This window comes from Myotis lucifugus, unplaced genomic scaffold (assembly GCF_000147115.1).
Source record: "Myotis lucifugus unplaced genomic scaffold, Myoluc2.0 scaffold_66, whole genome shotgun sequence".
In the NCBI taxonomy this organism is placed as follows: Eukaryota; Metazoa; Chordata; class Mammalia; order Chiroptera; family Vespertilionidae; genus Myotis; species Myotis lucifugus.
In genome coordinates, this window is record NW_005871114.1 from 4,142,350 (window position 1) to 4,165,476 (window position 23,127).

A 23,127-nucleotide genomic window follows, 5' to 3' on the forward strand; every position below is an offset into this window, starting at 1 on the left:
GGGGGGGGGGCAGTTGGGGGTGATCAGGCCGGGAAGGGGAGGACAGTTGGGGGCAAGCAGACTGGCAGGCAGAGTGGTTAAGGGTGATTAAGGAGGCAGGCAGGTGAGCGGTTAGGAGCCAGCGGTCCCGGATTGTGAGAGGGATGTCCGACTGCCAGTTTAGGCCCGATCAGACATAGGGATCGGGCCTCAACTGGCAGTCAGACATCCCCCAACGGGTCCCAGATTGGAGAGGGTGCAGACTGGGCTGAGGGACACACACCCCCGTGCACGAATTTCGTGCACCGGGCCACTAGTCCTATATAATAAAAGGTTAATATGCAAATTGTCCCCACAGGCGGGAGTTCAACGGACCGGGAGTTAGACATGCACTGGCCACCAGGGGGCGGCGTGGAACATGGCGGGCATTGGCGACGTGGCGCTGGCAGCGGGCGGCAATGGAGGCGCTGCTGGCTCCAATGGGCCCCAATGAGAGTGGAACCTCGGCGGGATGGTGGAGCAGGTGAGCAGGTGGAGCCAGGCCAAAGCGGTTGTGAGTGGGGGCCCCAATTGCCTCACCGGTCGCCCTACAGATCGGCCCTGATCACTGGCCAGGCCTAGGGACCCTACCTATGCATGAATTTCATGCACCGGGCCTCTAGTATATGTTATATAAACCTTCACTTAAGTCATTTTTTATAACAAATTTACTAGGCTAAACACCATATAATGATAGCAGCAACTCACATAATACTTACTGCTTACCAGGCACTATTCTAAATGCTTTAGGAATACTCTTAATCTTAAAACAAACCACAGTACAGAGAGGTTAAGTAACTTGCTCACGGTTAAACAGTGAGTACACAGCAGAGCTGGAATCTAAACCAGTGCAGCATGGCATTACACTGCCTCTCAACAAGGAGCCCAGGTTCGGTTCCCATATTCACCACTTGGTAGTTGTATAATCTCGGACACGTCATTTAGCATCTGTATTTGCTTTCTCAAATGGGGATAATAACAGCTGCCCTGCCTAACTGCCTAGCACTTAGTCTATGCTCAATAAATATTTGTGGAATGTTAACTCAAATGAGATAACTGAGAATGCATTTTAAAACCATAAATTGCTACAAAGGCCATATCATTATTCTTGTTATGTAAAGTTTTGAGGCTAGCTTCAGATTAAAAGAGACTTGCAAACCCAAGACCAACTATGGCTCTCTGTCATTCCAGGAGATTGAAATACTAGAAAGCAAGAAATGAACAAGAACTCAAGTTTTTTATATCATATGTTATATAAGCCTTCGCTTAAGTAATCTTTTTATAAAACAAATTCTAGGACCAAAAATAGTATTTTATACAACAGTTATAAGTAGTAGAAAGGAAAGCTGTGATATTTTTTGTTAAAATAATGAGTTCATAATGGCAACTATAGTCTATTTAAATTGATAGAATGAAAAAATGGCTGTTGAACACTCCAAGAAGTACAATAAACAAAAGAAAACCTGTCTAGATCAAAATCAGTTTCTTATTTGACACAGTTCACAGCAGCCCCTAGGGCATCCCAGTCCATACTCTGAACCAAATCTGGATACAGGGCATTTTCAACCTGGCCTGGATTGGCCAGGAAGAAGGAAGAGCAAAGGGAGCATTTACAATTTTAATCTCACTTCCTGCCCTTGATTTTGGCACCATGGTGGCCTTTGGACTGGTGGTGACCCAATGGCATGTTTATGTCATTGAGTCACTTACTGTCTTTATTTGTTCATTGAACACATTTTTATGTTCCAAATGTAATGTAACATATACTTTGTAGCTCCAGTGACACTTAAATTCATCCTTGATTGCTGTACTGGGGGGAAAAGTGAGGGCATGTGTAGAAATGCCTTAAACTTTTAGACTAATTAATATTAAAAGCACATGAAGACATTTTAATTTTACTGTATACTGAAAATTTGCTAAGAGAATAGGTCTCAGGAGTTCTCACCACACATTCACAAAAAGGTAAATATGTGAGGAGATGGATATGTTAATTAGCTGGTTGTAGTAATCATGTCACTATGTATATGTATATTGAAACATGTTGTACACCTTGTAATATATGTAATCTTAAAAAATAAAATGAACAAAAATTTAGGAAGAAGAGCCAAATTAAAACACAATGGGGGGGGGGGCAGGAAAGCAAAATAGGCTGATGAATTTAAATAATCCCTTAGGCTATAACTTCCTGTCTTTACCAAGTGTCAGATTGTACAGGGCGCATAATCTATAGCCATCGACCAAATAAATCAATATTTTTATGCACCAATTATTTTAATGTATATTGTTTATATTTGTAAACCTGGATACCTGTTACTATTTGCTAAGTATATCTGTATGAGAGGAAAAGCTACATATAAAGAGAAATATAAAAATAAATATGACTAATCCTATTGTACCCCATTTAAGTCATACCTTTTTCCAATCCAAAATAATAAAACAGCTGTATTAAAGCTGACAGGTTATCAAAAGGTCTTTCAGATTACAAAGTAAATCAATATTGGATTTTTTAAAAAGATGAACATGGCATACTTTTAAAATTAGTATGATTAAGGAAAATGAGTGTACATTCAATTTTTCAGTACTGCTTTTTTAATAGATAGCACAATATACCTAAATTTCACTTATCATTTTTTTCCTCATTCATTCCACTTTTATCTAAAAAACTGTGCAAGTCTACTAATTGAAAAACCATTTCTTAATTCTATATTCTTTCATATTTTCTCTTTTATTCCTTTCACAGCTAAGGCCTTTAAAAGAAAAGCTTCTAAGTGGTTTCTTTTTAAGCTGTGGACATAGATTCATACGAAGTATCCTGCTTCTGTTTTGTATTAGTTGCTGGAAAGCTCTTGATCAAATTTGTGGCCCATGTCTAATAAATGTTTATACCTCACTGTACACATTTTGGGAACATTTTGAGACTTTACCATACTTTGTCTTATTTTTCTTATTTTTCCATTAGCCCTCTCTAATGTTATATGTATTTTTGGAAGCTCCACCAAATCATTTTGGACAAAAATTGAGGATTAAACACATATTCATGCATGCAATTTTTTTTAAGTAAGCAAAGATGCATTCATTGTAGCAAAGGCCCACTTACTCAAAGAAAGAGTATATTTTTATTCTCCCTCTACTATTAAAATGGCAATAAAAATATAAATTCTGCATAGCACATCAAAATAGGTGGAAGTGGCTCTAATTCATTCTGATTAGGGCTCCCAGGAGAGGAGAAACCACAGAAAGTACAGGCAGTTTTAGTCTTCATGTTGGAGGAGAGTGCCCACCTGTTCAGGCTCACTGGTGACCTACAAAAGATATTTAGTTTCTTCATGCCTTCTTTGTATGAGATGGGGTTGGTATGAATAGAATTATTATGCACTTTGTAACGAAGGGTTTTGAGTAACAAAAGGGTTCTGTTATTTATGCTGAGCAATTTATTTTGTCATTTTTATAGTACATTATAATTATAATATTACAATGTATACTCTCACAAATCTGACTAACAGGTATTTCCAGCCATTCACTCAGGTTAAAGGGTAGGTTTCTGTCTGGTTAGAATATAAGTGGTTCTAATTCTCAAAGCAGTGAATCCCACTCTATGGGGATATAAGGCCATTTTAGGTCAAAACCTTATAATATGCAAAACAAAATGTCTGAGTCATGCCCATGAAATGCTGAAGTTGCTAGATAAATTCTAAGGATCTTCCTTGTTTTAAAAATTAAAGATTTTAAAAGTAAACATTTTTATACAAAAATAAGTAAATAAAAGAGTCACATTGTCTACGTAGGATGGCTAAAAATTTCTTTTTCCCCCCAGCATTCAATTTGCGTGCTTATAAAAAGCTCTGTGATTGCATTGCCTAGCGACTCTATTTACAGGCCTTAAAAGTCTGCAATTAGCAGATTGAATAGCATTGTAGGCAGGTCCTCGCCAAGATGGTAAAGATTACTGAGATGCAATATTCCTTTTTAGAATGAATAATAAACCTTTATATAGCCATCAAACCCAGTTCAGGCTGCAGAATAAATAACATTAAAAAATTTAATATGGAAAACCACAACCTTATTATAAACTCCCCAGTCCCAGAAAGAAAAAACTTATGAGATACGAGGAGCCTTCCAATGGTAAGCATTTAGATATTTGGCTGTAGTTTTTAAACATATTTTCCTTTAGTAAATACAATTAAATAACAAAATTAAAAATATATTTGACATGATCTGCCTTTGGTATCACATAATCACTAGGAATTAGAAAATTCTTACTCAAAAATATAAGATAGTCTCAACCAGTAAAACAAAGACTCATAACAAATTGGATAATTAACAATTTAGTCTTATCTCTCTGAATTACTTTCCGATTCTCCTTTGAATTCTCCCAGAACAGATATTATCATTTTTATGGCATAAATGCTACTGCAGGGAGAAGTTCTGGCCATGCATCAGAACTATTACAGTTCTTGGTGAAAGTGCAGGTTTCTGGGCCCCCACCCCTGAGAGCCCAGTCAGTAAGTATGAAAAGCAGCCCAGGATCTGTTTTTTGTGTGTTTTGTTTTGTTAATCCTCACCTGAGGATATTTTTCCATTGATTTTTTTAGGGAGAGTGGAAGAGAGAGGGAACCATCGATGTGAGAGAAACACATCAATTGGTTTTTTCCTGCATGCGCCCTGACCAGGGCCCTGGCTGGGGAGGACCTTGCAACCAAGGTACATGCCTTTGCCCGGAGTCAAACCCGGAACCCTTTGGTCCGCAGGCTGATGCTCTATCCACTGAGCCAAACCAGCTAGGGCCAGAATCTGTCCTTAACAACCTGCCCACCCACCCCGCCCTATGAAATCAATGATTCTGACGCAGCTGCTCTGGGTCCCCATGTCTGGGCGCTGTATCAGTCATAGGCTCTTAAAAACACTCAAGGCACTTCACTACACATACACTTTTCTTCCTGGTCACTCTGCCTTATAAGTTTTTCCACTTGGCTTTTCATTACCTAAAAGACTGTAGTGTTATCTCGAAACTTGGGACATATTTCTGTGCTTTCCTTCCCCTGAGCCTGTAATAATGATTGTGATGGAAACAGAAAAGCTCCACCCTGGAGAGGGCTGGTGCATCCTAATGACCATCTGCAGTTCTAAACACGTTCTCTGGCGAGACACAAGTGTTCCCCTCTGTCTAATCAATGGCTCCTTTTAATTGTTTGGTTTGGAACTTTCTCAACTGATTTTTAAAAAAGGAAGTATAACTAGACTATATCCACAACTTTTCCACAAGCCTATGTACCCTTAAATAAAATTGATAAAGGGAAGATTAACTACCTCCCATGGAATGCAAGTAGTAGTGATACATGCAAATCAAAGTGAATTCAAGACCAAGTTCAAAGACACTTCCTGCATAAAGCTGTCCCTGATGCAATCTGTCCTCCCCTGTGCCCTGCCCACTCCTGAGTGTGATATCTCCCTCTGGAACTCTCAGTGCCACTCTGATGGCAGTTGTCCGATTCTGCCTTATATTCCAGTTTCATGCCTCTCTCCGCTACGAAAGCTTGACTTTCTAAAAGTACAGACCATGACCTTGAATGAAAGGGAGGGCCCAGGAATGAAAAAGAAAGCCGGTGCCTGATTTACACATCCCCTATAAGCCTTTTCTTCTTTTTCAACAGACCCACAGAGATTCTGTGAGGTTTCATGGCTCTTTTGTCCTCTATCCCAGCTACTTCCAACTTGGTTGTTCAAAAACTGTTGCAATTTAGCCATTTCTGTCATTGACTTTTATGAGGTAAACACTGTCAGCCTCCACCCCTCAAGGCCACCTCTTTCCAAGCATTTTCTGTAGGTTAGTGTCTTGACCCAGAGCTTGTGAGCTGCCCTGGAGAGAGGCTCAGGTACCTCATCCTGCAGGAGAGTCTTACTGTACTCCAGATGGTGCCTCTCCAAAATAGAAGATCCATGAAGCTTTGCCAATGGAGACGTGGATCTAGAAGGAGAGGGATATGCCATGATTTTAGCTGTTTAAAGATTATGCATATGTCCATACAATATAGAATCTTTACTATCTGAGGATTTTTTTCATTTCCTCTCTCTCCCTCTCCCCTAATGCCCGTGAAATGGTCAAAAGTTATATATTGAAAAAGATGTTTTAGATTTAGATGAGAATATGCTCTTTAAAACAATTTCTTAAAAAAAACACCACACAACACCCTGATTTATTGAATGCATAAAATGATTGAACTGTTTAAACTCAGAAGTCTGGTCCTTCCTCTGCATCTAAAATCTTTGTCCCCAGAGTTTATGGTGGTTGAATATGACTTATAGAGCATGTAGCAAACCTGATAAAGCCTGTAACTCATTTATAGAGAAAGTGTTCATTAGGAATTGAGTATTCTTATAAATACAGCATTGAGAATATAGTCAATAATCTATACATGTGCGATACATATAAAGCTCTTGCTGGTGCCAATTGCACGCGTGTGTTTCAATCTGTCATTGTTGATTGTGAATTTGGTTGAGACCTCTATTATAGAGAAAGGGCGAATAGTGATATTAAAGTATTTCTTCTAATTAATTTCCTTTCAATGTGCACGAATCAGTGCACCAGGCCACTAGTGTTGTGATAAGTATGTATGGTTTCAGATAGGTACTAGACTTTTCAGGGTGACCACTTCCCAAGTAATATAAATGTCTAATCACTTTGTTGTACACCTGAAGCTATTTAATATTGTATGTCAACTGGAAATTTAAAAATTTAAACATTCTTTTTATATTTTGATTGATATTTTACAGAGAGGAAGGGAGAGGGATAGAGCGTTAGAAACATCGATGAGAGAGAAACATCGATTAGCTGCCTCCTGCACACTCCCCACTGGGGATGTGCCGCAACCAATGTACATGCCCTTGACTGGAATCGAACCTGGGACCCTTGAGTCCACAGGCTGATGCTCTATCCCAATGATGGCAAAGCTTTTGAGCTTGGCGTGTCAGCATTTTGAAAAACCCTAACTTAACTCTGGTGCCGTGTCACATATAGAAATTTTTTAATATTTGCAACCATAGTAAAACAAAGACTTATATTTTTGATAATTATTTTATATATTTAAATGCCATTTAACAAAGAAAAATCAACTAAAAAAATGAGTTCGCGTGTCACCTCTGACACGAGTATCATAGGTTTGCCATCACTGCTCTATCCGCTGAGCCAAACCAGTTAGGGCTTAAACATTTTTTAAGAAAGAGGAAGAAAAAGAATGTATAGGAACTAAAATGAAAATCACTATCAAGTAACACTTCTTCTCCATGACGGTGAGATAAATTTAAACTCAAAATTCCCATTTGCTAATACTTGGATCGTGCTTTATGTAAGTGGGGACTTCAGTCTTCGGTACCCTGTCTTTCTTCAGTTCTTCCTGTTGGAGGGAGGGAAAGTGACATCAAAAATAAAAAGATGAAAAAAGAAAAGATGGAGAGAGGCTGAAGTCACAGGTGTACCTTGATAATGTGGAAATGTTGTGATGGAAATATGGAATAAATAATTTTAAGAAAGGAAGACATCAGTAATATGGGCGGCAGCCTTCGTAGAGAAGTTTCATTTTGTTTCAGAAAGAACAGAACTTTAGGGAGGAGAGGGGTCATGAACAGGTTTGGTAAACCAAATATTCCAGTTAGGGGTCAGAATTTTTTAAAATATCTTTTCGTTGAATTTTTAGAGAGGAATAGAGAGATGGAAACATCAATGAGAGAGAAACATTGACCGGCTGTCTCCTGCATGGCCCCCACTGAGGATTGAGCCCCTAACCGGGGCATTTGACCTGACTGGTAATCGAACCGGTGACCCCTTGATTCATGGGTTGATGCTCAAACACTGAGCCACACTGGCTGGGCAGGGATCAGAATTTTAACTCACATTCAAATGCCTACTCTGTGTCAGCACTGGAGATTTTACAAAGATGAATAAAGCTCAATTCCAGTGGGAAAGAGTGATTATCTTTAATTCCTTTGGGTTTAAAAACGTCAGTCAAAAAAGGTTACAGAGGAACTAAATATTCACCCAGTCTCAAAGTAACACCTCAGATTATTTATTAATACAAAGGAGAAAATGTACCTTTGCATAAAGAGATCAGCTAGACATTATTCATAAACAGATAATGGGACAAATTAATATCATAGGTCCCTTGGTGCAAGGCACTGAGAAGTACACAATGTCTATGTAGAATTCCTACCCAAAACGTTTCCCCTGAATCTAGTAACCTGGAAACAATCAGACAAAGCCAAATAGAGGCATATTCTGCAAAACAACTGGCCTAGACTCTTCAAAAACATCAACATCCTGAAAGACATGCAAGGTTGAGGAATGACTCCAGATTAAAGGAGATTAAAGATATGACAACTAAACCTGGTATCAGGTGATTTTCATTTCTTCTCCCCTTAGACAACCTCAAACGTCACAAGTACCTGTCGACACTGCACATGTGTTCACTTACTTCATCTGATACAGATTATTAGTGCCTCTGTGGTCAATGTCATGGCAGAAAGCAGCAGCGAGCATGGCAAAAGCTTCAAGGTCTGTATAGTATTTCTTTAGCCTTCCTGTCTAAAAAAATATATACATATATATATTTACTTGGATTAATACACCTCTATAGCATGTGCTGTGAGGCCTGCCTGCAATGAAGGAGATATGCTGTACTTTTAGAGCAAGTTGTTTTTATTTCTTATTGAGTATTGTAGCTAATTCTGGGCAATTACAAACCCCAGCAGGATGGGAAGGGGTTGGAGGGATGGGTAAAAAAAATAAAGGGATGAAGACGTACAAATTGCCAGATACAAACCAGTCACAGGGATGTAATGTACAGCATAGGGAATGTAGTCAATATTGCAATCACTCTGTGAGGCACATACATGTCTATATTCATTTCAGGTGTAATGTGTGCACCTAAAACTAACATAATACTGTATGTTAACTGTAATTAAAACAAAATTTAAAAAACAACCACAACCAAAGGACTTGTATGCATGCATATTAGCATAACCAATGGACACAGACACTGGGGCAGTGGGGGCTTGCCCAAGGTAGGAATGGCTGGCGGCGGGGGTGGGGGGTTGTCAAGTGGGGGAAAAGGAGACATATGTAAAACTTTAGACAATAAATTTAAAAAAATAAAACAAAAATCCAACCAGCCAGCAGGTAACTGAAATTTCCTTCGAGGAGGTACGTGATTGTCCTCAATAAGTTTAAGGTTTCTCTTTTTTTTTTTTTAAATATATTTTATTGATTTTTTTACAGAGAGGAAGGGAGAGGGATAGAGAGCTAGAAACATCGACGAGAGAGAAACATCGATCAGCCGCCTCCTGCACATCTACTGTGGATGTGCCCGCAACCCAGGCACATGCCCTTGACCGGAATCGAACCTGGGACCCTTCAGTCCGCAGGCCGACGCTCTATCCACCGAGCCAAACCGGTTTCGGCAAGGTTTCTCTTAAGAGTGACAATCCAGCCAAGTGCCCAGGCATCCCCATATTGTCTGGCATCATCTACAGGGGAGTTTGGGGCTTATGGGATTGTGCCTATGAATTCCAGAATTACTGATCTAGACTGATGGACTGTCTCCGGTTCTCGCTCGCCATGCTCAACAGGGAAATGTGCAGGTTTATGATTGACAGCGCTCTGGACCTACCATCAGCAAAGTGAACATGGTCTGCCCCACATTGAATCCGTGCCGCCAGTTGTGGTAAGTGACGGAACGATACCCCTTTCTCACGGTGTACATCCATCTGGTAAGAACCTGTCACCCACAGAAGATAACACCATTCAGACTTTGGAACAGAATGCTAAAGGTTGGAAGGTCTGTGACAATCTTATCGATTGGTCTTGTTTACAGAGGTTAAGCTGATATATTTACAAAGTTAATAATAATTTAAAATTCAAACTGAAGTTAATCTTTTAAACCACAGGAAACATTAGTGAAGTACAGCAACAGAATCGCCCAGTATTTTACATTAAAGACCATCTACCTCTACGGGTACTTTGAATTTCTCCACCACATTTATTTCAAAAAATAGTCGTAGTCCACACTTAATCAGCCCGTGCTCTGTAATGGGGAAGTCACTGAAGTGGAATTCACACAGGTCTACTGCCTTCAGGTCTGGCAAGTCCTCTTCCTGTTTAAATAAGGACAAACTATGTCAGTTTGCATTCACACATCCAACATTGGGTGTGAAACAAATTACCATAAAAAGACACCAGCCACAATTTGCTGAGCCTTTATATGCCTGGCGCTGGGTGATGCAGTTTGCATGTGTTATCCTCACAACAAACCTGCACAATTTCACCCAGTTTACAGATGGTGAAACTGAGACTCAGCTATATCAAGAAACTTTCTAAGGGTGCGGGGGGGAGGGGAGATACACTTCCAATCATGTTCCAGTGGCTATTTTCTTTCTATGATGCAAAATGAAATGCTGGGTTGTAGCAGCTTCACCCATCTTCGATACTCAGCTTCTCTTTTTTTCCTTTTCAAGAAATATTCAGTAAGTGATTGTTTAATTCAATTCTATCACATTTTCTTTACATGCTCAGTGACGCTTTCCCATCAGACTGTGAGCTGCACCAGAGTGGGATCATGTCCCTTCTGTTTGTGTGGTGTCCCAGACCTGCAGTGCCTGTCCCATGAAGGGGTTTGGTAGATGTTTATTGAGTGAATGAATGAGGGCCCTGTAGTATATTGGTACACTTGCAGATATCTTATTCATAGGACTATGAATGAAGCACAAGAGTATTGACTTGGCTTGGGAAATTTAAAAAAGGACCTTACCCTTAAAGAACTTAACTTATTGAAATGGTTATAGAATGCAGACCAGGGAAAGGTGAGAGCTTAGAAAACGCACAGAGCATGGCTTCAAGTGCCTGGAACTGTGGGAGAAATTGATTGCCCGAGGGCAGGAGGAGGGAGGAATTAAAGGAGGAGATATTCTGGAGGGGTATTCAGCTGATTTGGTAGGAGAGGAAGCGCCAGGAGGCAGGAGTTAGAAAAGGCTATTAAGGTCTACCAGATAGATGCAGGGGAGCAATCAGTTCAGTGGGCATCTACTGAGTTCACTGAGCTTACTACTGTGTTGAGGTCCCTTCTCTCAATAATGGTACACAGATATTTTAGGTAAAAGTACGGTTTTTGGTCCTCTAGCCCCTGATCTGGGCTCATCCCTCACACCCTTTCCCTTCTCTCCTCTCCCTGGGGCTCCCTCCTCACCAATGCCATTCTCAGACCATCACTTTAGGCAGAGACTTTTTCCTGCAAAGCAATGGCTTGGGCCAGGAGACTAATGTTCAGTTCTGGGTTTGGATTAGCATGTCTCCCAAATGGATCAAGTCTCAATGTTCTCACCTGTAAAATGGGAAGGATACTAATAATCTTTTCGTCTTTGTTTTTTTAATTAAAAAGTAATTTTGATTAAAAAGCAATTCTATTTGCATGAGTCCAAGAAAATTTGAGGGGATTCAATTCACAACTCATAGTAACACTTTACAAAATTCCTTTCTCCATTTCTCATAGGGCCCTCTGATACCCTTTGTTACTCATTCTCATCACTTTCTTTCTCTCTCCAAATGCTCCCAGATTCCTTGCCCAAAGAGGCTCTTCTTTTTCATTTATTCATCTATTATTCATTCAACAAACATTTGTTGGTTTCTGTTTTCTAGGCATTATGGAGAAAGCAATGAATAAAAATGTTGTCATTGCCCCTGAAACATGTTCTCATGAGCAGAACATTAGCACAGCTTATAAAAATCAGAGTAAGAGAGCCCCAGCCAGATGAGTCTGGTTGGTTGGAGTGTCATCCCATACAACAAAAGGTTTCGGGTTCGATTCCCAGTCAGGGCACATATCTAGGTTGTGGGTTGGAACCCTGGTTGGGGCACATACAGAAGGCAACCGATCAATATTTCTCACATCACTGTTTCTCTCTCTCTCTCTCTCTCTCTCTCTCTCTCTCTCTCTCTCTCTTTCTCTCTTTCTCTCTCCCTTCCTTTTCCTCTAAAAATCAATAAAAATATATCCTCAAGTGAGGATTTTTAAAAAATCAGAGCAAGAGAAGGGTTATGGGAGAGAGTTATGGGCAGTGGTAGGAGCGCCCTGTGCCACAGAGCCTCCTTGCTGGAGGTCGTTGCTCCTGTACAGTTCCCAGAGTGTTACGTAAAGAGAAAATGTGAAATTGTTTTTTCATGCATTTCAGGGTCAGTGATACTTAAATGTGAATGTGTATTTTAGCAGGAAACAAAGTAAGTTCTCAGAATTGTGATTCCCAGGTGCAGTTGAAAAAGAACCAGTAAAATAACACTTTAATGCAGAAATCACAGGTTTTGAAGAACAACCATTTGTAAGTCTGTGATACAGAGAGGTTGATGAAAATAAAAGTTTTTGATTGGTCTGAGAAGTAGGAAGCCTGGCACCCAAGGCCGATGTTCTGCTGTTTGCAGGAATCACACAGCTGAGGTGCGTCCTGCCAGGCCTCCTGGGCTGCTCCTCCCCTCTGCTCACTGGGGCGCTGGCCACAGCAGCTCTCTTTGGTTTCCCTCAGATAGCAAGCTATCCCTGTATCTCCAGGCCCTGGTCTGTATGCCCTGCTTCCTCTTCTCATCTCCAGCCATCGCCAAGCCCCCATCATCAATCGCTGCCCAGCCCACAACTGCTTTCTCTTCACACCTCAGGGCCATGGCTGTCATCTCCTATTCTACCACCTTCTGTGAGTAGAAGCAGGCCCTTGGCTTCTGAGGGCCCTTGGTGATTCCACTCTGTGAACTTGTCCACACAGGGCAAGGTCAGTGTCATTGCTTATATTTTGGTCTCCCTATTAAACAGGGTGCTTCTTGAACCAGATAAGAACCAGACCATACTATCTTCTGCTCTCAGGACCTTACAGAGTTCTTTGTACTACAGTGCATCTCAATGGGAAAAAACTTAAATAAAAGATGAATGGGTGAGGTATTTCTCTGGGGCCTTCTCTCCAGATGGTGTATCTATCAGTGATCTGAAATATTCTGGAAGCAAGACAAAGGTGGGAGGAGGACTTCCCTCATTTCCTTTGTCTGAGTCAGTGCACAGCTGCCTCAGTCCTTCCCAGCACAGTGACATGCACCTGCTGCTACACCTATAAAATAGACCTGGCTTTCCCTGAACCTAGAATTAAAGTGCACACCTGGAGAAAGAATCGTGGTGAGGACAGATACATGAATAATTATGTAGCTAAGAAATTATGCCAAGATAATTTTGAAGAATTCCTCTGAAATACTTGTTTGTTTCTTGAGTTCCTAAGTTTTACGCAGCAATGATTTGGGCCAAACTTAGAGCAGATTTCCATTAAAATAGGGTGTGTGTTGGTAAAGCTACTGGTTCTTTATCCATTTTATTGCTTCTCCAACATAAGGTCCTCCCTCCTCTAAATAGACAACTAGAGAATTTCTAAAGTGTCATGATGTCAATCAGAATTTTATTTTACAAGAAGATGCATGTTGTTGAGGGCAGGCAAGGAGAAGGAAGGGTTATCTTCTGGGCCAAGTGTGAGAAGAAAGTGTTTAGAGGTCAAAACAAGAAGAGTGGGATCCTCAGATGACACAAAATTATGCAGGGTGGGAATGGAGCCCTCAAACAGAGGTCAAAGGCCACTGGCTCTGTGGTGGCAGAGGACAGGAAGACACGCCTTATCAAAGATGGCAAGGGGGAAGGTGAGGTAGTCAATATGTCTCAGTTTAGAAAGCAGAACACTTACATCATGGATTGCAAAAGGACAGAGGAAAACAGGATGAGGTAGTTAGTTAGGAAATAGATATGATACTATTTCAATTTCATTCAAATTTTTAAAGTTCCAGGCCTAGGAGGCTTGGCTTTCAGTTGGGATCCCAGAAGGGCCTCACTCTAGAAATAAGGCCTCTACCCTCATAGTAAGGGCAAAACTGAAATAAATCATCTATAACAAAATCTAAAATCAACTTTATTTACCTGTCAGAAGAAAATCTAGTGCTGCAGAAAGATAATGCCACCCAGAGGCCCTACAAGTTTTCATTCACAATGTCCAGTTTTCAATGAAAAAGAACTATGAAGCATGTTTTAAAATAATCAAATGACTGAAACCCAAGAGCAAAACTAGACAGTAGAATCAGACCTATAGGTGATTCAGGTATTGAGATGGAAATTTTAAAATAAATGTGGTCAATAAATTCAAGAAAATAGAGGGAAAGATACACAAAGTAGATAAAATGATGAAAAGTTTTAACAAAGAGTTGGAATCTTTAAAAAAATTAAATGTACATTCTAGAACTGAAAAAGATTAACTCTGGAATTAAAAAATTATTGGATGAATCTAACTGTAAATTGTAGAAAATGAGTTTAGGTATGTTTAATAGGATGCAACAAAATACAGGATGAATTAACTGGAAAAGGAATTAATTTCAACCAGAAATAATAGAGATGGTTTAATGACAATGAAAAAAGAACTGAGTTCCTCCAGGCTCCAAAAGAGAAGCTAGCGATGGCGATAATTGTGCCTGATATATTGTTCCTAGAAGGTTCATATGTTCTGTGATCCCATCATGTCTTCTGGGGTGGCCATGGTGAGATCCAAAACTATTAAAATAAATCAGACCAGGACATCTCTAGAATCTGTGCCTCAAGTTCCTTATGCCATAGTCTAGTTTAGCTGTGATTCTAAATTATCTGTGTGGATCGGACTGTAGGGGACAAAGGAAAGGAAATCAGGAAGCCAAAAGATGACTCTTTAGAAGAAATATCATTTCTTTTTAGCTTTAAAAGTTGTCAGGGAAGAAAAAACTGAACATTTATTTGAAAAATGAGAAAGCATGTCCTAATATATTTTATTAAGAAGGCATTAAGGATAGAAGTAAAACACTTACCAAAATTGTGACAAGCTGTTTTTCTTCACAATCTTCAATTACATCTATACTTAACTTCTCTTTAAATTTCTAAAATGTAAAAGCAATTGAGATGTGAAATGCCTATAAAGGAGATTTTTATTTGATTCCTCTGCTCTCAAAATCAGTTAAAATATATTTTAAATATGCTGTAATGAGTTTCAAGACAAAGATACATTCTGGATACAAAAAAAAAATCTAATGCATCTGATTATGAAGATTTTTCTCCAAGAAATAATCTAATTGATTTCTCTATGCCCCCAAAAGGTAACATAAGCTGTCTGAGTGAGGAGAGAGAGAGAGAGAGAGAGAGAGAGAGAGAGAGGTTTTGTTTTTTTTGTATGTAGGTAAGAAAGAAAAATAAGTGGCTTACATTTTTTGTTATTTTGTTTGTTTATTGGTTTTTTAGTTTATAGCAATTTCCCTTTATTCTCCCCAGACCTTCTCATCTTCAACATCTCAAATTCTCAAGTCAAATTCTCTGAACTCTCAAATTACCCAGCAAAACCAACCAATCAAACAACAACAAAAAGACACACAACTAAAAACCACCCATCAAAACTATACCTATACACACACTCTAAAAGCTGGATAAATAAAAGGAACAGAGGAATAAAAATAGTGTGATATTTTCCTTCATTTGGTGGTAATTAGAACACTCCTAGCAAATATCTACTTTCTCTCCCACCATCCATGATGTTGATCTTGGTCATGTTTGGCCAGTGAGAATTTAAGTGAATGTGATATGGGTAAAGACTTGAAATGTGCTTGCACAGTGGGCTTGCTCTGTTGCTCTGTGTCATGTTCATGAGAAGAACACCTATTATGGAGCACCTGATCAAGAAAAATGAGGGTAATACATAGAACAAACCAAATGCACAGCTTGGAGCCAAGCCCAACTAAGATCAATTAAAGCCTGGTCAACCCACAAATGCCTGAGTGAGAATTAGATGTTTATTGTTGGAAAGCACTGAGATGTTATGGTTGTTATGCTGCATTACATGGCAATAGCTGACTTGTATATTTCTCTTCCTGGAAATATTTTTTTTCCTACTAACATACTTGAATCCAGGTATCACTACTTGAGCTCCTACAGGCCCATACACTATTTTTAACAAAGTGCTATTCCAACCAAGCAGCCTGAAAGTCCAGTCAGGGTCCAGGTACATTGGGCCACCAGGTCCCCCCTTAGTCCCTCCTTCTTTACCTCCCCTCCTTAGCTCAAGACTAAACCTATTCTCATTAGACCTCTGGGTAATTAGGTGAATTCCAGAAGCCCTGGTTAGATACCACCTAATATCCACAGGACCAAATTCCCCACTTACCAAAATAGACTCGATTTCATCAGGAGTGGCTTTGGTCTGGTTCATGAGCATTTCCTGAGCTATCTCCTTTCTGTTTTCTAGCTTATTCATTTTCTCATATGTATCAGTATTTAAAAGAGACCATCCAAGAAATTGTGTGAGAGTCTGAAATATATAAAATATGATTCAATTCTCTAAAATGAAAGGAAAATTGATTTGAAGGCAGCAAACCACATGCTTCCCTATCAATCTCCCTTTTAATCTAAGAACAAAACATATTAACAATGCCCCAGACAATAAAGTTGACTAAGCCCTGATTTCCAAAGTGCACTGTGCATCCTGAATACTTTATTAGAGAAGAGAAATTACAAAAATCCAGTAGAATAAGAATGACCTGAAAATCAGAGAGAGGGCTGGGGGTGAGAGCAAGAATAAGAGGGAATAGAAGGGGGTTGGGGAGAAAGGATACAGAAACCTTCTTTCCCAGTTTCCTAGTATTGTAAAGAATTTTGATTAAGCCAAAAGTTCATTCTTTAGTAAAAAAAAATGTTGCAGTTTACAGAAGTCAGGAAAGAGAAATGACACAATGACATATTGGCTACAACCTTGTGTGACTCATGTTTAATTGCCCTTCAAAAATATCATTCCAAAATAACAAATAATTATGCATCCTCTATTATTTCATTTACCTCCATTATTTTATAATTGCACTTGCCTCAGTAATGTGTTCATCATATTCATCAAAAGGTTTTCCATCTTTCCTGTTGTAAAATGTAGCTACTCCCACAATGTCTTCTTTCTTGTTGACAATAGGCAGGGACAAGACATTTTTAATGACCCAGCCAGTGTCATCTACAGGTCCTTTCTAAAAACAATAAAGGCACTCAGATTATTTTTTTAATTTTTAATTTTGAAATAATTATAGATTTACAAAATGTTGCAAAAGAAATGTACAGAGAGGTCCCAGGTACTGTTTACCCAGTTTTCTCAATGGACCATCTTGTAAACCAGGAAATAGACCTAATCTGTGAAGCTTATTCAAAGTTCACCATATTTATATGTATTTATTTGTGTGTGCGCATGTGTGTATGGCTTTATGCAAATTCATCACATGAGTAGATGTGTGTAACCTGCACTAGAATAGAGATACAAAACTAACCCAGCACCATAATAGCTACCACCCCATCACTCCCCACTGGGGTTATTTTTAATTTAAAGAAAAATAATCTTTGGGTGTTAGATGCACAATTCCTATGTTGTGTCAGAACATGTCTAGGATTATATGGCCGTAAAAGTATCCTGGTACATTCAATTAAGTGTACTAGAACCAAGTGTCTGTCCTCCTGTCTTTGTCTCCCCAGCCCTAGGGATGAGAAGCACTTATCTCTGTGTTCCCTGTTTCACTTTGTCTGCCCTCCAACACCTGTTTAGTTAATTCTTTATATTAAATTATTTCTGTTGAAATACTTAGTGTGGGTTCTGTTTTCCTGATTGATCTATCAAGGTAATCTGTTGTACTGTGATGTAGTTCAATCTGGTAAACATCTGTCAAGCCCCTATGATGTATCAGGACCTAGTTGCTGGATACAAAAATGAATACATCTCAGGCCCTAACCTCAAGATGACCACAATCTAGTGAGGGATGCAGACATAGATATTTAGGAATGTTTTTCAAAGTGTGGCCCCAGGGCCATATGAATGTGTTTGTTTAATTTTTTTAGCTTGTTTCATAACCTCTGGGCATGCATCTTGAGTAAATTATTGGGTACTTCTGATGCCCTCCGAAGTCTGAGAATCATGGAACCATGATGTGGCACCTACACAGTAGGCAGCAAAGCAAAGATAGTCAAGCACTCAACATCACATTATTCATTCTTCAGCCTCGTGTTAGCTTAGTTGATCATCCTTTGAGGCCCCAGGTAAGCCTCACCTCTCGCATGAAGCCTTCTCTAACTTTTTTCACTCATATGGAAATTTTCTTTTTCAGAATTCCAAAAGCAGCTATAGTCTGGACCATTAATTTAGCATTTAAAGATATTTTCCAAATGCTTCAGAATTGTTGGTGTGTTTTTTTGTCTCTGAGTCTAGAGCCGACTCTGGAGAGGAGAGAAATGGTGTGGGGGGAGGGAGGCAGTGCTGCTCCCCTCTTCCTCAGCACTGAGAGGTGCGGCCTGGAAGAGGGCAAGGTTACCTGAAATGTGAAGTATTCATCTGCGGGGGCATTCAGCATATTACATATCTGTAAAGCAAGAGGAGACAGAAGTCCTGAGACATCATGTGCTGAAGCCATTAAACCCACAATGCAGAATAAGAAAGAACACACCAGGTGTGAGTATTTCTTCCATAGGTCTTGATAGCTCACAAGCAAATTATTGGCACTGGACCTTGGCTAGGCCAAATTTGCTAACAATATATTGAAGTTAGCTTCTCTTTTAATTAAGTCACTGGATGACATTTACTAGTAGCACCATCTCTGCACCTTCCTACTCTCCCAGCCTCTAAGGATTCTTCCAAATTCAAAGCAACTAGATGAATGAACACTGCAAAAAATACAAGGACAACACTGAAGAAAAAACAAATATGCAAACAAATGCTGCACATATATTTCAGGAACTTGGATCTGAAGGGGGAGGAAAGAAAAATGCCAACATAAAGAAATGTTGAAAGCATCGAACATTCTTGCAGGGAGGAATTTTGATGTCAAAAAAAAAAAAAAAAGACAGATGGTGGAGAAGCCCAACTCGGGAGAAAGAAGTCAGCTGTGAAGGAGGGAGAGTGTTTTTGAGGCCAAGTGGGAAAGCTATGGTGGCCCCATCCTCTGGCCTTGAGACTTCTGGGACCTACCAGAGATCTTCTGCTTGTTGTCTTCCTGCACCTGACCTCTCACAGCCAGAACTAGCCTACTGTCCACCGGGCCCACCCAACAGACCAGGGCAACAATCTTCACTTTCTTTACCAACTCACTACATCTTGCATTGCAATCAGTGGCAAAATTCTCTCTTTATGTATTTTTCTCTTTTGTCAGTAATCTTCCATGCTTCTAAAGTCTTGACCAAGGGAACTGTACTTGAGATAAAATTAAACCCAGCAGGAATTATGGTCATGGGCTTCCAAAGGACTCTGAAATTTGTGTGGCTACAGTTTAAAAAGTTGGGGTCCACTACATGTATTACATAGGTGATGCTCTTATTTACAGTATTACATGGTATTTACTTCATGGAGACAGCAAGGAAAACATGTTTTTCTAGTCTTTGTATCAGAATATAATGTGTTTTATTCTAAACAATATGATTCTATCATAGGAACACTGTAAAATCTGTACCTGATCAGCTTTCCTATTTAACTGGAAAGCTAAGAGTAAATGTGCAGCCTAATTTTATTAATGTGGAGGGCATTATGCAACAAATCATCGTTATCTTTAGTTCTGGCTCTAATTTACATCCTGCCCTTGATATTTTTTTTCTCTTTTGCATTTTCACCTATTTCTATTTTGTGTTATATTGCTTTATTTGGTTGTTGAAACTTAAATCCTTTTTGTGACAAGGTAAATATGAATAAACATATATAAAAATGAAAAAATAAAGGCTGGAGAATGGATCCATTTTTCTCCTGCTGACAAAATATTTTCTTGTAGAGTTTGGGAGTCTCTAGTTAACCTACATTCAACTGCCAAGGTTGCTCTCACTGACGTCCTGTGCCAAAGGAAGTGGCCCCTCACCTTTCCCTGATACATTCTGGCTTTCACATTTGTTTGCAACTCTTAGCTAATAAGAGTTCCATTCAATATTATTTAATTTTGTTCAATAACTTACAAATCCATTTTCAGCAACATATGTTGGTAATCCACTAACGAGAGTCCAGTGGTCTGCGGGAGGTGTCCTTGAGGAAGATTAGAAGAAAGAAAATCACTGCTACACTGAGAAGTGCACTGGGTACAAAAATAAATGGCAACTCCTACAGCTGCTTTATGATACTCACGGAATCACTTTGATCTCTTCCTTCCCATGCAAAATGTAGTCAATGATTTTATAAAAGATGATTTCCTAAGAGGAAAGAGAGAGATTATGAGAAAAATCTTATTTCCCAAAAAGCGCTTTACGCTGATGAACTTATATGAATAGTACCTTATTTCCCAACCACATTTCTTGGCATAATATAAATTAGAAAACTGCTGGTGTCCTGATGACAAGCTTGTAATAAAACTAGAAACATCATTGGCCATTTATCTACATGAGCAATCCTATTTAATTAAATTTACGAAGTTGAATTCACCTGAACAATTTTTAGGGGAAACTTATTTTTCCTTTAATCCCTTGCTATTGTCCAGAAAGATCTGACTGATAACTTCATTAGAACAAATCCTGTCATTTCTCAACCTCAGTCAATGTTTCCCCTTCCCAGCTGGGCAGTGAGCACTCCCTCCCTCCGGCACTGGCTTATCTGGACAACTGCTTTGGAAACAGGATCCGGTGGCTATGTTGAGAACTAGCTCACTAGTTCTTTGGACAGAGAAGAACCTGAGGCCTGGACACGCTGTGTCCCATCACCTTGCCTTTCCTGTGTGCTGGGGATACAGTGGCAAACCACAATTCCTGCCCTTTGAAGCTTGCAGTTGAAGATGGGGAATAAATCTAACCCAACCCTTCCCTAGAGATTCAATGTCAGAAGAAGGACCTGGGAACAGTGTGTTTCAAAAGCTGTGCAAGTAGCTCTGATGTGTCCCTCCCTGTTGAGAACCATTGGTCCCAAGCCTTGGATTTACAGAAAAGGAGAAGTTAAACAATGCGTTAAGGCCCGGCCACCCCACTGGCTTGGGGCAGAGCTGGGACTGGAACCTCAAACCCTTGTGTAGTACTCTTTCTACTACTCCAAGGTCCCGCAGAAAGTTGCAGGACTAGAACCCAGGCCTTCTGGGGCTCATGCTCCTTCCTCTATGCGTGGCTGCCTCTGGTTTTAGCACCTTGCACCATGTATGGATATCACCAAGGCAATTGGCACTTACTCTGCCATCTGGTGTCTTTGGACCTTTATAAGGCTCGACTTCTCCAAGCTTGACTGGCCATTCATCGTAGAATTCCTGGAGACAGTTATATTTAAACATTATTAAACTGTTCCATGACCTACCATATCTTATATGAATTTCATGTTTGCATATTTTATGTTAATTTATAATTCTGGAATTTTAGCACCGAAAAACGTCTGTAATTCCCAGCAATACTGCTTATAGGAACATGTGTGAACAAGTCACTTAAGCTTTTTCATCAGCAAATGGGGACAATAATAGAATTCATACTACAGAGTCATTGTGAGGATTAAGTGAGTAATACATACAAAGCACCTACTCTGATACCTAGTTAAAAGTACTCAATAAAGAGCAACTCTTTTATAGAATATTAAATCTGGCAGTTTCTCACAAAGCTAAATATAGTCTTATCATGTGATCCAGCAATAACCCTCCTTGGTATTTACCCAAAGGAATGGAAAATGTATGTCTACAAAAAGATCTGTATTTTATTTATAATAGCCAACATTTGGAAGCAACCAAGATGTCCTTCAGTAGGTGAATGAATAAACTGCATCCAGACAATGGAATACTATTCAGCATTAAAAAAAAAAAGGAGCTATCGAGCCCTGAAAAGACATGGAGGAAACTTATGTTTATTACTAAGGAAAATAACCCAATCTGGAAAAGCTACATACTGTATAATTCCAACTATATGGCATTATGGGAAAGGCAAAACTATAGAGGCAGTAAAAAAAAAAAAAAAATCAGAGGTTGCCAGAGACTTGGGGTAGGGAGAGGGAGAGATAAATAGGAGGAGCACAGGATTTTTAGGTACACTATTCTGTATAATACTGTAATGGCAGATATATGACATTATGCATTTGTCCAAACCCATAGACTGTACAACACAAAGAGTGAATCTGAATATAAACTGTGGACTTTAGTTAATAATAACTTATCAAAATTGATTCATCAACTGTAACAAACGCACCACATGAATGCAAGATGTTATAATAGGAGAGACAGATAATATGGGAACTAATTGAACTTTCTGCTTGTTTTTTCTATAAACCTAAAATTTCTCTTAAAAAAGAAAGTCTTTTAATTAATATTTATTTTTTATAAAAGACTCATTGAAGACACAGACAACTAGAAAATAGAAAGGCCAAGATTCAAGCCCAGATCTTTTTTGCTCCAAAATGCTCACTTTTTACCTCTGTACCTTACTTTCTTGGCTCTGGTTCTTGTGAACTATCATGACTGATTATTCACATAGCGTATCCATTTTTAAATGAACCACATTTTGTGTGATACGTGTTTTACAGGTGATTTTAAGCAAGACAGAAATGTGTGGAGCAGTGAGGACCTTCTCCTTGGTCATGTCCAGCAGTCCAATGGAGTACCGCTCACAGTTCAGGTATGTTCGAACTGTGTAGAGCACTTTGTGAAACTGTCGCTCAACGTCTGTGAGCTCTTCAAATACTTTATTGGCTGACCACATAAGGATCTGAAAGTAGATATTAAAAAGAAAACAGTTAGGACAACATACACTATGAAAATATAGAGCTTTAGCCATGAGCTGCATCAAATAAAATGAATCCATATCACTAGACAATGCAATTCCATTTTTGAACATGTCCACGTCCGACAAAATACTGATTCTCTGTGTGGGAGAATGAGTAGCCCTTTGCAAGACTGTGGGCTTATGAAAGAGGATGAGCAATGATTGGTCCCTATGTCCAAGTGTTTTGGCTTTGAAGGGCAGGTCATCTAAAATTGGATGCAGGGACAGACCCTAGGCAGAGTGCAGTATTGGTGGCCCACTGGCTCCTGTTGACCCTCATCAGAACCCTTCAGTCCGAGGGCCGACACTCTATCCACTGAGCCAAACCAGC

The 23,127-nt window shown here is 39.4% G+C and overlaps 1 protein-coding gene and 1 long non-coding RNA gene across 2 annotated transcripts in view; one reads left to right on the forward strand and one right to left on the reverse strand.

Annotated features, from left to right (window-relative positions):
* The window catches only part of PDE6C (phosphodiesterase 6C), a 38,191-nt gene that overhangs the window by 7,853 nt on the left and 7,211 nt on the right, over positions 1 to 23,127 (reverse strand). The window contains exons 4-15 of the mRNA XM_006090018.3: positions 22,599 to 22,739; positions 21,230 to 21,304; positions 20,206 to 20,270; positions 20,040 to 20,106; positions 18,419 to 18,466; positions 16,943 to 17,092; positions 16,249 to 16,392; positions 14,906 to 14,974; positions 10,015 to 10,161; positions 9,678 to 9,785; positions 8,484 to 8,593; positions 5,896 to 5,983 (exon numbers count right to left, since the gene is read on the reverse strand). Coding sequence (XP_006090080.1) covers positions 5,896 to 5,983; positions 8,484 to 8,593; positions 9,678 to 9,785; positions 10,015 to 10,161; positions 14,906 to 14,974; positions 16,249 to 16,392; positions 16,943 to 17,092; positions 18,419 to 18,466; positions 20,040 to 20,106; positions 20,206 to 20,270; positions 21,230 to 21,304; positions 22,599 to 22,739 — 1,212 coding nt within the window. The remainder of the gene's footprint in view (positions 1 to 5,895; positions 5,984 to 8,483; positions 8,594 to 9,677; positions 9,786 to 10,014; positions 10,162 to 14,905; positions 14,975 to 16,248; positions 16,393 to 16,942; positions 17,093 to 18,418; positions 18,467 to 20,039; positions 20,107 to 20,205; positions 20,271 to 21,229; positions 21,305 to 22,598; positions 22,740 to 23,127) is intronic.
* Positions 480 to 9,724, forward strand: LOC106697388. The gene is made up of 3 exons (XR_002829587.1): positions 480 to 502; positions 8,432 to 8,563; positions 9,637 to 9,724. It is a non-coding gene; the product is annotated as an uncharacterized LOC106697388 (long non-coding RNA).